The following is a 15,315-nucleotide window of genomic DNA, read 5'->3' on the forward strand; positions in this document are numbered from 1 at the left end:
CTCCCACACCGTCCACCAAGTCAGCTGTTGCAACAGTGAAAATCCTGACAGCACCCACTGTCTGGCAGCTCCCACACCGTCCAAGTCAGCTGTTGCAACAGCGACCGGCTAACCGTCCCTGACGGCACCCATAGCAGCTCCAACCTGACAGCACCCACAGTCTGGCAGCTCCCACAGCCTTGACAAAGTCAGCTGTAGCAACGGCGACAACCGTGAAAGCCCTGACAGCACCCACGGTCTGGCAGCTCCCACAGCCTTGACAAAGTCAGCTGTTGCAACAGTAGCGACAACCGTGGAAGTCCTGGCAGCCAATCAGCTGGAGGTGACAGCAGCCAGTCTCTGGCTCTGGTCATTGCACCAACGAACCAACGACGTTGCTCGTCTCTGTGATCCACAGCTATGACAGCGATCAAACATACGCTGACTCATGCTGCAAAAAAGAAGAAAACCAAGACGGCGCCAATTTCCTGGATTTGGGCAGCAGGCGGGCAGGCCGACGGGGTTGAACTTCATGACTGTGAGTAACTATGGCTTGTTGACCATTTGCTTTCGGTTGAACGTGGTATCATAGCTATGCGTGTCGAGTGGGCAAAAGCACGTGCACGGAAGGAACGCTGGAACGAGGAGGTTGAATTGTTGCGAGAGGAGATAAAGCGGGTCATGCGATCATTGAAGTGGGAGGCTTCAGAATGGCAAAAACGAGCCGACGAAGTTTGTTCAGACGTTGATGGAACGACGGCGGCTGGAATCCGAGCTTATGCGCTGCGTAACGTGTACCTGCATACTGAATTTATAGTGCGCTTTCGAGAGGAGTGGGACAAAACAATGGGAGCTGCTGTCCGTCATTGGGCAGCAGAGGAGGAGCGGGAAATATTAGAGGGAACATTTATGGCAGAGGGAATGTAGAGAACAATGTTAAAATTGTATGATTCGGACCAAATCAGTCGTAATGATGATATCAAAGCTGCAGGATAAAGCGGAGTTCGGAGATCAGCGGCAAGGAAGCACGGAAACGGGTGGGGTTCGAGTGTTGTCAGAGACCTGGCAACACACAGGGATGATGGAATCGGATTTTCTGGCAGTTCCCGGGGATGATTGAAACAGGCTACAGCCACGGGTGCGCACTCGAGGGCGTTTCCGTTTCCGGTCCCGGCTCTGAACTCCTCCGCGACATCCGTGATGCCCTCTCCGGTGAGCCTGACCTGGAGGAGCCCGTCGCACTAGCGGCCCGGCAACTTCTTAAGGTTCAAGGTCAAGCTCGAGGCCCCCGCTCCTCACGATCTGACGAGTGGGCCGTCTCCGGCGGTCTTCTCCATTTCCGAGGAAAGATTGTTGTACCAAAGGACAAGGACCTCCGGAGACGCATCATCGAGCTCTGCCATGACACCCGAGTCGCCGGACACGCAGGTTGTTTCAAGACCTTGGAGTTGGTCTCCCGGAACTACTGGTGGCCTCAGATGTCTCGCCATATCGGCCGGTATGTTGCGACCTGTGACTTGTGCTGTCGCACCAAGGCACTCCGGAGACTGCCCCACGGAGAGCTGCACCCCACGGAAACGCCCCCGGAACGCTGGCATACCGTCTCCAGGAACGTCTGGCGGCACCATGGGACTCCGGAGAAGTACGTCTCCGACCGCGGCTCGCAGTTCATTGCGGACTTCACCCGAGAACTTTGGCGTCTAATCGGCATCAAGCCCGCCACGTCCACCGCGTACCACCCGCAGACAGACGGTCAGACAGAGCGCGTCAACCAGGAGCTGGAGCAGTACTTGCGGATCTTCACCAACTACCAGCAGGACGACTGGGATGAGCTGATTCCGGCCGCGGAGTTCGCCTACAACAACCATGTCCACTCCTCCACGCAGCAGGTCCCCTTCATGACGGACATGGGACGGCTCCCGCGCATGGGCTTCGAACCCGGAGTCCGTTCCGCCATGGAGTCAGTGAACGAGTTCCGTGACCGGATCGCCACTGGTGTTGCTGAAGCCAAGGCCGCGCTCACTAAGGCCAAAGAGGAGTACAAGCGCTACTACGACCGGAGACGGACTCCGTCTCCGGAGTTTAAGGTTGTCGACCGTGTTTGGCTGGATGCCTCTGACATCAGGACGACTCGCCCCTCGGAAAAGTTCTCCCATCGCCGCCTCGGACCGTTCAAGATAGTCACGGAGATCAGCAAAGGTGCCTACAAGCTCGACCTCCCTCCACGCTACTCGAAGCTCCACCCGGTCTTCCCTGTCGTCAAGCTCGAGCTCGCCCAGGACGACCCCTTCGACGGACGCCCCGGCTACGACCAGCCCCCTCCGGACCTCGAGGACGGAGTCCCGGAGTGGGAAGTAGAGGAAATCCTGGACGCAAGGGTGAGGTATAAACGGCTGAACTACTTCGTCAGATGGAAAGGCTACGACGCATCGCACGACCAATGGGTCCGCTTCGACCGCGTCTTCGCCCCGGAGAAAATTGCGGAGTTCTATTGTAAGTACCCTGGCAAGCCACGACACATTGCCTCCGCGACCTTCGACTTGATTCCGTTCCGGTCTATGCGTCGGGACGCCACATTCAAAGGGGGGGGTGATGTCAGGGGAACCTCCCTTTCGGCCCGGAGACGCGCCCGATTCCGGTCCGACTCCGGTTCCGACTCCGGTCCGGCCCTCCATCTCGCCCGCACAATCACCAATCCGTCAACGCCCTCCCGACGGTCGCCCTGGGACCTCGCCTGCGACGCCGCCCAAGCCTTCTGTGCCCGACAGTGGCAGCTACGGACAAGCAGTATATAGTCAGCTACCTAGCAGGCGGACCCTTAGAGTTTCTTCTCTTCGGATCCTCCCCTGCTAGGTTAGCTTCATTTGTATTCACTTACCAATGTTCACGCTTTGGATCCTCCCCTGCTAGGACCTTGATCTCAGGCCTCCGGGGTTGCCCTTACATCAAAGCTCTTCTTCAAATAACAGCTGGCCCACCACACATATCTCAGCTTCTAGATCCTGTAACGTGTTTGCGAATGCGGTAATGCCTTCCAGCTGAAAACCTCTCAAACTCTCGCGACGTCGATCTTCTTTAAATTTCTTTCCTCAAACTTCACCGACTCAGAGACAAGGGGGTATTAGAAAAAAAATAACGGAACATACCTTGGACCTTTTGTTTAAGCTCTTCCAGGGGACCCACCGACCGTGACTGTGACTGTGACGTGACATTACCATATTAGAAAGGTAATTCACACAGTCATGTGATCTGATAGCATCAAACTCAGTCCCTCTGAATTTCCAAGAACATGAAAAGACACATAGACTCCTAGATATATATATATCTTCTAGACAAAGTCCTGCTATGGTCATTGTCTCACAAATCTCCCTCCAGAGTACAGATATCCATCCCCATATGGTCTGATTTGTCACAATATTCCATCTAATCATGAGATACTGAAAAATAACCACTTGTGAGATTGTTGATACTTAATTATGGATGTGTAGTGCACCAAACAGTACTTGTAACCCATTCTAAGGCAATTTTGACTTACAATTTCAGCCAAAAAGTCCCTACCAAATTTTTTTTTAAGGGTCCGGAGGGGGGACCGACCGACCATCCTGGTTTCACTTTTTGACACGTGACACCCCCTTGCTCAGAGATCGAGTAGACAAGACAAGACAAGACAAATATATTCACAGTACTCCTACGTAAGAGCCCATGATTTTGTATCTACATACCTGTGCCCCACCAGATATGCTACGACCCCATCCGAGTAGTATCCGTTGTGAGCAGCGTACTCCTTACAGCACCCGTCGCGCGGAACGACTCCAGATGAGGGGAATTATAATTATAACATCTGCTACTCGCCATAATAGAGTCGACACACGGTCATCACCAATTCCATCTCCTCGTGAACATACTGAGCCAACGAGTTGACCGCATTCCGGGATAGGGATAGGGATAGAAATACTGCAGGATGCCAGTGTCTGTCTGAAGAATTCCGTGTAAGAGCAGTGCAGGAAGGACCAACGTAGCAGCGGCTCCATGCTGAACAGCTCATGGGAGGAACTACTCCCTCCTCCATGTGCACTTTGTCTTCCAAGCTAATTCTGCACATGTGGCATAGGCGTCTCTCGCGCGGTCCCCCTGAGGGCATGTTTTTGCGTTGTTGTGAGTACTTGTGCACCCATTATTGACAGGCGTATACGGGGTTTTTTTTTTTAAAAGATCCCTTGTAATTAGAAGATTAACATTTTTAAAAAACATCAGTGATTTACAAGTTGTCCCCTCATTTGAATAAAATCCACGCTGTCAAACTCCCATCAACATTTTTTTTCATCTTTTTTAGGCTTTCCCCTACTCAGTATTTTCCCCATACTTAAGGAATTTTCCACACGTCAGGTCTGGGGCCTTATAGCTACCACACTGCCCACCCTGACATGGCCTTTCAACTTTTTAAACCTTTTTTTGATCTCTCATTTCCCTATATAAAACCCACCTTTTGGCAGGGGCATAAATTAGAGGCATTTTTTAAAAACATTCACACTGGTAATGAGAAGGCTTTTTTAAAAAAAAACCCCGTGTACAGGTGTTATTGATATAGTGTCTTCTATCTTCCAGTCTAGCTCATCTCACACTCTCGTCTTTGCGAGAGAGCCATTATTGGCTCATCGAGTTTTTCGATGGTGGTGGTTAGGGGAAGAGTTTCCAATACTAGTCAACTCAAATGTTTCAATGTAACCGGCCACCCACCAGTTTTCCCTGTCTCGCTTTCCACCCAACGCCGTCAACGACGACTTCCTCTCCGGCATACGTTGCTTGCTCTCCCTCCAACATTGCACCAGAAGACCCGTGTTTGATCAACCTCTCACTCTCCTGAATCTGTCTCTGTGCCTTCGTACGAGTCGGACTCATATTTACCGTGACGATACTACAGTACTTCGATTCCACTGGGCTGCTACGTAGTAGCGGTGTTTCTAACAATCGATAGTGGAATCTTAGGAGAATTAACTAGGAGTGGCATTTCTTACTTATTCATGTTGTTGGAGCTAATGCTTATCCTCGATGCCTCATGTTCATCCGAAAGTGTAAGTTCCATTGTCTTAGGCACAAATTATAAGTACCGCCCGCTCTCGTTGTTGAAGCATTCCTGAGCCCGCGGCCAGTTGGCAAGGTGGTCGATGTAGTCCCACTGGCAGACACCACGATTTACTGAGCGGGGGAGCTCCAATTGCTGGTACAAATTCATAAATTCGTGGGCCAAGGCGAGGTACATCCGCGTGACTTCCTTCTCGGCGTCTTCAAGGGAGGAAATTCCGTCTGTGGTGAGAATGGCGAGGGCATTGTACTTCTCTCGAGAATCTCTCTTCGACTGTTCTTTATGGTAAGAGACCAAATCCTATACCAGCAGTCAAACATCTCTACTCGCCATATTAACGGGAAGGAACTCACATTACTCAGGACAAACATCTTGCTGACCACATCCTCCAGTCGTTCTACAGCGGGATCTCCGTCGATATGGACCTGTATATTATGAATCAGCTGGCCCATGGCGAAATGCGATTCGGCGCCAATGTTGGCGACTCGACGCTCGAGGTAGGCGTCCATATCGAGGCGTTGAGCATCGTCGGCGGCATTATGTAGGTATTCAGCCTCCGGCAGGAGGGACTCGAGATATGCGCAGACCCCTTCAATGACGCGGTTCTGGGTAGAAGATGGTGATTGACTGTTGCGGACAGTATAAGCAAACCTGTCGACTGTTAGTTCAACGTATGTTATTCTAGTAGTGCCTTGCCGTCTGCAGCAGCCAGAAAGGAGCAGGTCATGCTGATTCCACAGGGTATCTCTCTCGCTACCTTGTCTAGCGCCGCGTAAAGCATCGCTGGCTTGTTGGACGAATGCTATCGTGTCGGCCACGGAAAGAGACTCGGCATAGTCGTCGAGCAGCATGACAAGTAGCGTCAAGGAATGCGCCACGTGCAAATTTTCTACCGGAGAGTGAGCAGAGGTCGAAAAATGGGAGCTACACTCGCCTGGAGATGCACTTGGATATGCCAACGCGGCAAGCAATGCTACGTTTCGGTGAGACTAGCACAAAGAAGCGAAATCAATACCTGAGTCTTCGCAGACCCTCTCCATCCTCGTAGTTACAGCGTCATTGTCCAGAGTGCCGATAAGGTCGCGGAGAGTCGTGTTTGGATGGAATGTCGTGAGATGTGGGTTGATGCAGCGGGGCCATGGCCAGGGAGGGTTTAGGGTGTCAAGTAGGTGATACGCATTGAGATCTGTGGGAGGATTGAGTGGCATGAAACGACTACGCTCCCCGCCAGAATTGTTGAAGTACTTGTATGTAGGCCCAGTCACACAAATCTCCAACTTTGAGGAAGGAAATGGGCGGGAGTACCTTGAATGCATCTGAAGTATGCTTCATTCGCAGGATTGGAAGTCTACTTTGAGTGCAGGATGCGGTTAAATGTTGAGGCTGAGCATCGTGGAGGCGAATATTAACGACCAAGTGTGACCGGCGTGACAAGCCTACTGTTTCGAAACCCCTTTTCACGGCCACCAACCACCAACGCAGCCCACCGACTTTGTCGTCCGCAAGCCTTCATAGACGAACATAAGAGCCTAATCCCCTCAACTGAAAGTGACCTGGAACAAGGTAGCGTAAATTGTCCCTTGAAACCTTACTTTTCATCATAACAACATATTTTTAGCCTGAGGACGTTCGAGGTAGCGCTGGCAGCGAAAGGTTGAAACCCAGAGCATCACTGGTGCTTCTTCTCCATTATACCCGGCGTTTAACTTACCACCAGCAAGATGAGCGCTCCAACAACGACTTTCTCCAACTTCAACGACTTCTTCCTCCGACTTCACCAACTCTCTCCCAGCTCCCGAACACACCTACCAAGTCCGGAAGCGGTTGTATAGCTGCTCTTCCGGCCTTCTTCCATGCTGCGCTTAGCGAGAAACTATGAGCAAGGGTGCTGTTCTTGTCCTTGTACTTGGTAATGAAGCCGACCCATCCTTCGCCATAACTCAAGTACTTTCCAGTTGCGGTCGTTATCGAAAATTTCGGGCCGCCATGGAAAGACCAACTTTGCGGCAACAGCGTCGTTTTACTCTGTTGCGATTATGCCACACAGAGTAGTACCTGTAGGGAAAACGAGAGGGAAGGTGTCCCCCACGTGTGCGTGCTTTTGTTTGTGGCATGTGTTCGCTGATTAATTTGTAGCACTTCAACAGGCTTTCGCCCGGTAGGCCAAGCCCACGGTGAAACTATGCAGTCTGGAAGTCTATTCACGACCAACTTGAAAGATAGATCGTCTGGCGTATTAGCGTGCGTTACTAACGGAACGTTTAACTTGGTGTTAACTGCTTCGCTACTATATAGCTTATAGACCAGGACTCCAACCCGCGGTACATTACTTCCTGCTGCCAAGCTGGTCCCTATCGCATTTCTCGTCTTCAACTCGTTGTGGTTCGAGCCCTACAAATACTTTCGGGAGCTACATTCATCTCTACCGCAAATTAAATCCAGCTTTTCGTATCATTCCCGACCAAGCTTTGTCTTTCAATCTTCCCTGGGTTTATCGTCATAGTCTTCGGGAGAAATCGATAAGCAGATCTGGGACGCACCCATCGCTCAACGACGCTTCTGGAACGAGTCGTCTTAGTCACCACTTGCAGAAAAAACTTCACACTTCCTCCCCAATCGCCATATTTCTTACCTTGACAAATACACAGCCTCTTCAAAACATATGGTTTCAACTAAGTGAGGATGCTACCGCATTGCAAACCTGACTGCTACCAAGACACTTCTTGCCTCATGCCGAGGTTGTGGCGAATCGAAGAAGGAGTCCAGAGTTCCACCAAAAACCAAGCCTATATCGGGATCCAGCGACACTGTTGACGTCACGCGCAAACTTGGGCCAGCTTATCATACATGACCTCGTTTCCCTGGGTTCTGGACGGAGGTCAACATCCTGGTGCTTTAGATCGGGAGCGACATCGTTTTTAGCTTACTTCTTCGGCCACAATGCACATTCTAGAGCCCAGACAAACGATAGAATGGCCCTCTATCTTCCAATTCCTGCCCGCCCTTCAAGTACAATCATCCCCAACAGTTTCAACAACGCGGCAATACTGAAGGATTGCCGAACGGATTGTCGTCATCCCCCCATCGACTCGACCACGCAAAAAAAATTCCTAGTCCACTCTCTACTGGCCACACGTTGTACTCTCGCCGCTGCAGCTCTCCCACGAAGTCGTCGTATGCATTCACGGAATGTCCTCAGTGGACACAATTTCGCGGAGAACTTGCCCACGTATGTGATCTGCGAGTGCGTCATGTTATCGAGTCCACTCTTCCATCTCCGGAAGCGTCATATCACATCTCTGTCTGGTGGTTCTCTTGTCGTGAATTTGACCCCACTATCACTATCGGGAGCTGTTGAGCCGCAGTCGGGGTCTTTCGCATTGCTTCTCCTTCTTTTACAATCGACGAAGAAGCTGTCGTCACCGTCATCCACACTCGAAATACTCTCACATCTATCTCCCCACTCGACTATACCCCTTATCTCCTTGCCCTCAACTATGTGATTCCCCCACGAATACCGTCGTTTGGCTTCATTTGAGCGACTATCCATTGGACACCAACATCTCCGCAGCCCGGGTCTCGGCAGCAACTTGAAGGTGGCGGGTTTTGGTCTATATGAAAAACTCAGTCTTCCATGAGCTGTTCATCCGTTTTCATTGGTGGGATGGACGGTGTTCGGAAGCCATGCAGACATGACACGCAGACTTGACACAAATATCATTTCCGTGTTATCGCGGTGGTCCTCCTTACTTCCCTCCGACTGAAAACTTTCAAGTTGATAAGTTTGATTCAACAATCTTATCGCAAGTAACCGTACTTATGGTACCTACTCCTAGTCATACTCTACCTCCCACATACTCGACGGTACTTCTGCAACCTTACACCTTTGGCTTTTACTTGCTCGAAGTCATGTCACTCGTGCTGATCAGCCTAAGTCTAGGTACTGGTGGCTAGCGCCGCCGCAAGCCACAGATCTAGACGAATTTAGCCTGTTTATCTCGCTATTCTCAGATTGTAACGGAAGGTTTGCTGAAGGTAATGAGACGGAGAATGATGCAAGGCTTCTTGTGGGTTACATGGATGCACGTCATTGCGATTCCACTAACGCCGACTTTGCGAAAAGACTATTATTAGTGACTATAGACCCAGAGTATGCAAGTCTCGCATCGAAAGTGAGTTCTCGAGTCTTCTCACTAGCTCACGATCTTACCACTATTATTAGGTAGCAGCCGTGGACTGACTGCTATCGTCTCTAAAATAACCTGCTTTGAAACTTCATCCTCTATCTTAGGTGCTCGCTTCCGATGACGCGCTCAGTACAATCGTCTTTTCTCAACTCCTGACTTCGAACTGGTACATTTACTAGTACATTGTCCACACGAGTACAGAAAATTGCGGCGAAGATACAAGTACAAATGACGATAAGCAAAAGCCCAAGACCCAAGAAATTTCAGCTGGACGACCATTCCGCCGTCTGGGGAAGACGATAAGAATCCGGGGTTGAGCGACAAAATTGCAAAAATACCATGACGGACGAGTCTATATGCGGACCGAGAAGGCAAGGAATCTGGGGCGTGTGTTAGCGAAGTTCACAGGAATGTGGCTTGCCACGGACCAGGTACAAGTCGCGGGATTGTAGAACGGGCATGACGTCGTGTGGGTGCCGCGACAGCCGCAATGGCAGCACTGGGGGCCGGCGCGGTAAGACGGCTTCATGACCGATTCGTATGCTAGCAGCGGGGAGTCGCGGGTGGTCTGTTTCACCGGGCCGTGCGGGGAGGAAACGACTGCCAGTGCGAAGTTGCGGGTAAAGGTGTTGGATGGTGCGCTCGACATTGTGGGGAGTGAGTGGGTGGATGGCACGCTAGCGGGGAGGCTGGCTTGACGAAGACACGTCGGGTAGACCATTTTATAGCGGTTCCACACTCGCGGAACTAGCGCCTCTCCCTCACGTGGAGATTCGCCATTTCTCGATGGACGATGCGTAGCCTGGGCCTCGAAGGCTGACGTAAAAATTCGAGGGAAGGGAAGGCGTAGCAGCATGAACCCCGGGGCCAGCGGAGCCCGGTTCGTGGCGCTCCGAAATCGAAGCCGCCATAATGTTGGATCAGGGCCATATGCGTCAGAGATTGACGGTGGGACCGACGATGTCTGGCTGTTATTGAGGTCACGGTTTTGGACGCAAGATGGTATCTGCGCTGAGTCAGTTTGGAAACTCATTTGTACGGCGAGCAATGAGAAAACACATTTACCTTGCCAGTGTTCCTAATCAAAAGCAACCCTCTGTTGGTCCGCCGGTTGTGGAGCTTGGTGCAAAACGCAGATGGTAATAATTCGAGTAAAGGCACCACTTCAGACCTGTAATTGGATTCTGTCGTGGTACTGAAGGTATAATCAATGGAAGTACCGAAGGCCTGGAAAGTCACAGGTTCAAAGTGTTCCATCTGGAAAGAGAAAACGCACCTTAATATGCATATGTATTCATTCTCGAACGAGTCCGCTCGTCTCGGATGGGCAGACGCCGCGTCATTTCCAGCAGTTCTGGTCCAGAATCCGCCCGTCTTAGTCAAGCCCTCGACTTCTCAAGGCACCAAGGTGCGCGTCAGAATGGTAGCAGGATGCGTTGGTCAGCTGGGGCCGAGAAAATCTGGTAACGCGGTCAGTCTGCAGCGTTATTCAAGTTCGTATCGCCACGGACTCGGAGCACCTCACTCAGGCTGAATTGAATGTCCATCCCTTCTCGAAACTGCTTTTCACGCTACCACTAGTCCGCCAGTTTCGGAGTCTAGTGGCGAACGCCGCCTCGCTTCTGTGGAGTCTGGACTCTGAGAGTCGCCTGTCTAGGCGAGGGACGGACTGGACACAGTCAGCTTAATATCCAAAAGGCCACAATGGACACACAGTTTTTTCGCCTCCATGACGAGTCCGCTAGTTTCGGGGCCAAACCAAACGCCGCGAGAAGCCATCCCTCTGAGTATATTTCCGCGCCAAACCGTTGGCAAGCACTAGTTAGGCTCGCGAGGTCCCGAAGTTGAACTGGAGAAGTCGTCTTCGTGACTTCACAAGGGAGTCGAGGACAGTGGGAGATGTGTGGCTTAGGAAGTCATAGGTTTACCTTAGTGATATTTACGGCTGCAGGGCACAGCTGGCTAGGTACAATTTTGGTTGGTGCAAGGTTGTTGTTGGTCAGGGTTAAGAACGTGATTGATCAATTGATGTCGGCAATGCTCGTTTCCGGACGACAACTAGTACTTGAAGATCAGGCCCACTGACAAATTTCATTTGCGTGATTTTCCTCCTGGCCATGAACGAATCTGCGGTGCACCCAGTCCTCCTTGCGATCCGGCTTGTGCCCCTACGTACTGCTTCGAACCGTGGTTTATGTTCTCTTGCTGACCACATCGCAGCTGCCGTTTTGCTCTGGACACTCTTGACCCAAACCACTGCGGCACACAACCGGGACAAGACGGTGAAGAGGATACTCGCTGACAAGTTTCTCCAGTACCTCCTCGCACGGCTTCCGGTGACTGTAACAGAGACAACGTTTGACGTGTACCACCGCTGGGCGCGGAAGTCGGGTAACCCCGTGGTGGTCGATGAGCTCGGCGACGACGCGCGACTCCTATGGCTGACAGAGAAGCGTCCGGGTGAGGACGTGTTGCTTGTTTTTCATGGTGCGAATTTCCTTGCACGCCATTCAAGTTCTCATTATAATCCAGGTGGCGCCTATATATTGCCAGCGCCAGACTTTGCCCTATCGTTCTGGCGCTATATCGGCGACCGCGTTAGCGAACATGGCACAGGCATGAGTGTCGTCATGCTGAACTATAGTGCGTTAAACCCACTCGTTTCAATGATAAACTTGGACAAACTGGACACCAGCACTGGCGCCTACACGGACTTTCCCAGCGCAGCTTAACCAGGCCCGCCTCGCCCTCGAGTTTCTCATTAACTCGGGCTTGCACGCACAGCAGATCCACGTAGCCGGCGACTCTGCCGGTGGAAACCTTGCGCTCCAGCTTATGTCACACATGCTACACCCCCACCCCGATGTTCCGCGTCTGCAGCTCCCTCCCAACCAGACACTTGGCGGGCTCTACCTATTGTCTCCGTCCACAGCGCTTGGCACGGCCCGGCCCTCCTGGAAAAGCAATGCGCCGTATGATTACATGCCCGTTTCCAAAGTACCCGCCGACGATGGTGCAACAATCCGTGCCACGCTTGGCGTTCCGCCGGAGTACATCCCCTTTGCCGAACCGTCACGCGTTCCAGACGACTGGTTCAACGGTCTGGAAGCGCTCGTCGACTACGCGCTCGTCACGGCCGGCTCACACGAGGTTATGCGCGACGATATCGTCTTCTTCGCCGATGTTCTGAAGAAACAGTCCAAGCTCGAGGTCGAGATGTTTGTCCAGAGCGGCGGTGTGCATGTTGATATGGCGCTGGACTTCCTGGTCAGGGAGACTAGACGGGAACGCCTATCGTCAGTAACGGCGCTTTTTATCGAACGACTGGCAACCCGGGTAAACGCTAGCCTCTAGGAGATGGAGCTCCAGTAATTCGATAACGCGGCTGAAATATTTATTTGTAATCAAGAACTTGTATCCTGATAGTTATGGTTGTGCATTCTGGCATTGTATGGTCCGTAGGATGTAATCACGCCGGGGATAGCATGACCAGCACCAAAGTAGTAGTCTGTGATAGCCATGACTATATTACCAATTCATTATTATATTATACTGCTTATTATTTTGATTATTTCTTGTTGTTGTTGTTGTCATGTTATTACCATAGTTATGTCACAGGATGTGGTAGGAACCAATTTTATATTTATATGATATGATTATTATCTTATTATAGGATAATAAATTATTCCAAGTAAGTATTTCTAAGGTTCAGAGCCCTGGAATAATTGATATTACAAAGAATAAGTTATAACTGATACCATATTTATTATATAACTGTTAAGTGCCGTGTTGACCAGAGGACTGGAGTTATGAACAGAATCGAAGTTGGAATGCACTTGGGGGCGGAACACCACAGAAGGATGTTTGGGTAACCAGGGCTCAGTGTTGGACCTAGGGCCTGTAGGGTCCTATGGCTCTAGGGCTGGAGGTAAAACACTGGAAGGGTCCGAAGGGATGCTCGCGGGCGTGCGTGCTTGGCACATCATTCATGGTGTCGACTGGTTGGCAAACAATTCGGAATGTGAGGCGCTGCTGCGAGCAGCCAGCGCATTAGCTCCTGAAACTTCCAAACGAAAGCCACGTCGACCCTTCACCCTTGAAATAATCGAGTTGATCTGCAACAACCTCGACAAGTCGAAACATCAAGATGCGGCAATATGGGCGTGCCTCACAATTGCGTACTACTCATGCGCGAGACTGGGAGAGTTGGTAGTAAAAACGTTGGCGAGCTTTGACGCTACAAAGCACGTCTCCAAATCTGGGCTGCGAACAGAAACAGATAGGCACGGACTCGAAACGATCACTTTGCATATACCAATAACAAAGCGTGCCCGACCGGAGAAGACTTAGTCTTTGCAACTCAAAGTGGACCTTCCGACCCGCGAAATGCGCTTGCACACCATCTGTCCCTAAATCTCCCGGATACCCGCTCCCACCTTTTCTCCTACAAATCAGGCCGAGCTCGGCGGCCTCTAACCAAGTCCGCATTCATAAAGCGCATTCATCAAATTCTCAAAGCGAACAACCTCGACCCGCTTCAAGGCCACGGAATCTGCATTGGTTCAACTCTGTTCTATCTATTACGTGGAGTTCCTTTCGAAGTAGTCAAAATGATGGGACGCTGGCAGAGCGACGCGTTCCAGCTATACCTCCGCAAACACACTCAAATTTTGGCTCCTTACATTCAAGCAAATCCCGAACTGCACGCAGAATTCATCAAGTTATCTATGCCTCCAATACGCTGTGAGTCTCCCTCCTAAAGAGCTCTGGGGTTCTGCCTGGATGCGTCGTTAGACTCCTACTGACTGTGGGCTTCCATGCAGAACCCCGTTGTGCCGGAAAGCAGAGCTGTCGAGCAGGCACGAAAGTCACATGCCCGCAAGACACCTCTCGCCTTTCTCCCACCTTCCGTTTCTGACTTCACACCACGCGCGAACGAATCCGCAAATTGGCGCTCTAGATGATTGAGGGACGAGGGTGATCGAGAGCTGGGTTTGCGGATGAGATGTGTCGCAGACAGGAGACAACTCTCCTGCCTTCTGCGACACAGACAACGCGTGCGAAGACATACCTAGCCACTAATTGTTTCTTTGCCCACCCTCCACTCCCTCTAATGCATAGTATTATTGACTGGAAATTGGCTTCATGAAAATCTCTTGGGCCAACGGGCTTCCATGCAGAACCCCCCCTATTTTAGACCCCCCTAATAGGAATCATTTCCTGTGTAGGAGCCTATTTAGTCCCTATGATTGCATCTGATCCCATCAAATCTCAACTGATTGTCTCTTATCCTTGATCTTTGTTGGAATTTAGGTTTTGTTAAGCTTATTTTGGGTGACCATATGTCAGTGCAGACAAACAGCTACCCACTCATGCTGAAATCGACCTCCAAATCATGGTCTCCAGAGCTTGGCCAGCCATACCACAAATTTCCTTTTTGGGATGTAGCACTCTACAAGCCAGCCCTATATATAGGGCTATAGGGCCATTAAGGGCCCTGTGGGGACCCAAGGTGCAATATAGGGCCCCTATGGCCATCAACTGCCGGGGCTTCCAGACTCCAGTTGACCAAGACAAGACAAGAGAGAAGATCTGTAAGGGGATCATGTGATGTGACAGCTGTGACTGATCATGTGACTGGTCCGTGCGCAGATAGCCCTGTACTTGAGTAGTTGGCCCTGGGGCTGTTCCCCCGGCTTTGATATCAACTTGGCACTTGGACCCTCTTCGCCTCACAAGATCAGAGTCGAGACAATCCTGGAGAATAGGGACCAGCAATGTTAATTTACAAACTGAAGTACGTAGTAATACATCAAAGTATTTATAGTACAAGAAGTAATGGAAACGGAATAAGGGATAACAAAGTAAGTAATGAGATTAGAACAAAGTCAAGTAAAGTAGAAGAGGAGTTGCATACAAGGAACAAGGCATAGATTGCATAGATCATAAATCGGAGTAATTGGAAATGCTCAGTAAATCTTCATTGCATAAAAACCAAATACCAGAATTGGATATCGGAATCAAATGCCGGAGTCAGCACAGATATAACAATAACAAGAGTTAGTA

At 50.7% G+C, this 15,315-nt stretch overlaps 1 protein-coding gene across 1 annotated transcript; it reads left to right on the forward strand.

Annotated features, from left to right (window-relative positions):
• Positions 1-11,366: 11,366 nt before the first annotated feature.
• MIND_00414400 (Abhydrolase-3 domain-containing protein) lies at positions 11,367-12,603 on the forward strand (the record flags this gene model as incomplete). Its single annotated transcript, XM_037360965.1, has 4 exons — positions 11,367-11,421; positions 11,470-11,736; positions 11,782-11,892; positions 11,945-12,603. 4 exons carry the CDS (start codon positions 11,367-11,369, stop codon positions 12,601-12,603), a joined length of 1,092 nt encoding a protein of 363 aa, XP_037221257.1.
• Between the last annotated feature and the right edge of the window lie 2,712 nt (positions 12,604-15,315).

This window comes from Mycena indigotica, assembly GCF_014461135.1.
Source record: "Mycena indigotica strain 171206Taipei chromosome Unknown Mind.scaff0004, whole genome shotgun sequence".
In the NCBI taxonomy this organism is placed as follows: Eukaryota; Fungi; Basidiomycota; class Agaricomycetes; order Agaricales; family Mycenaceae; genus Mycena; species Mycena indigotica.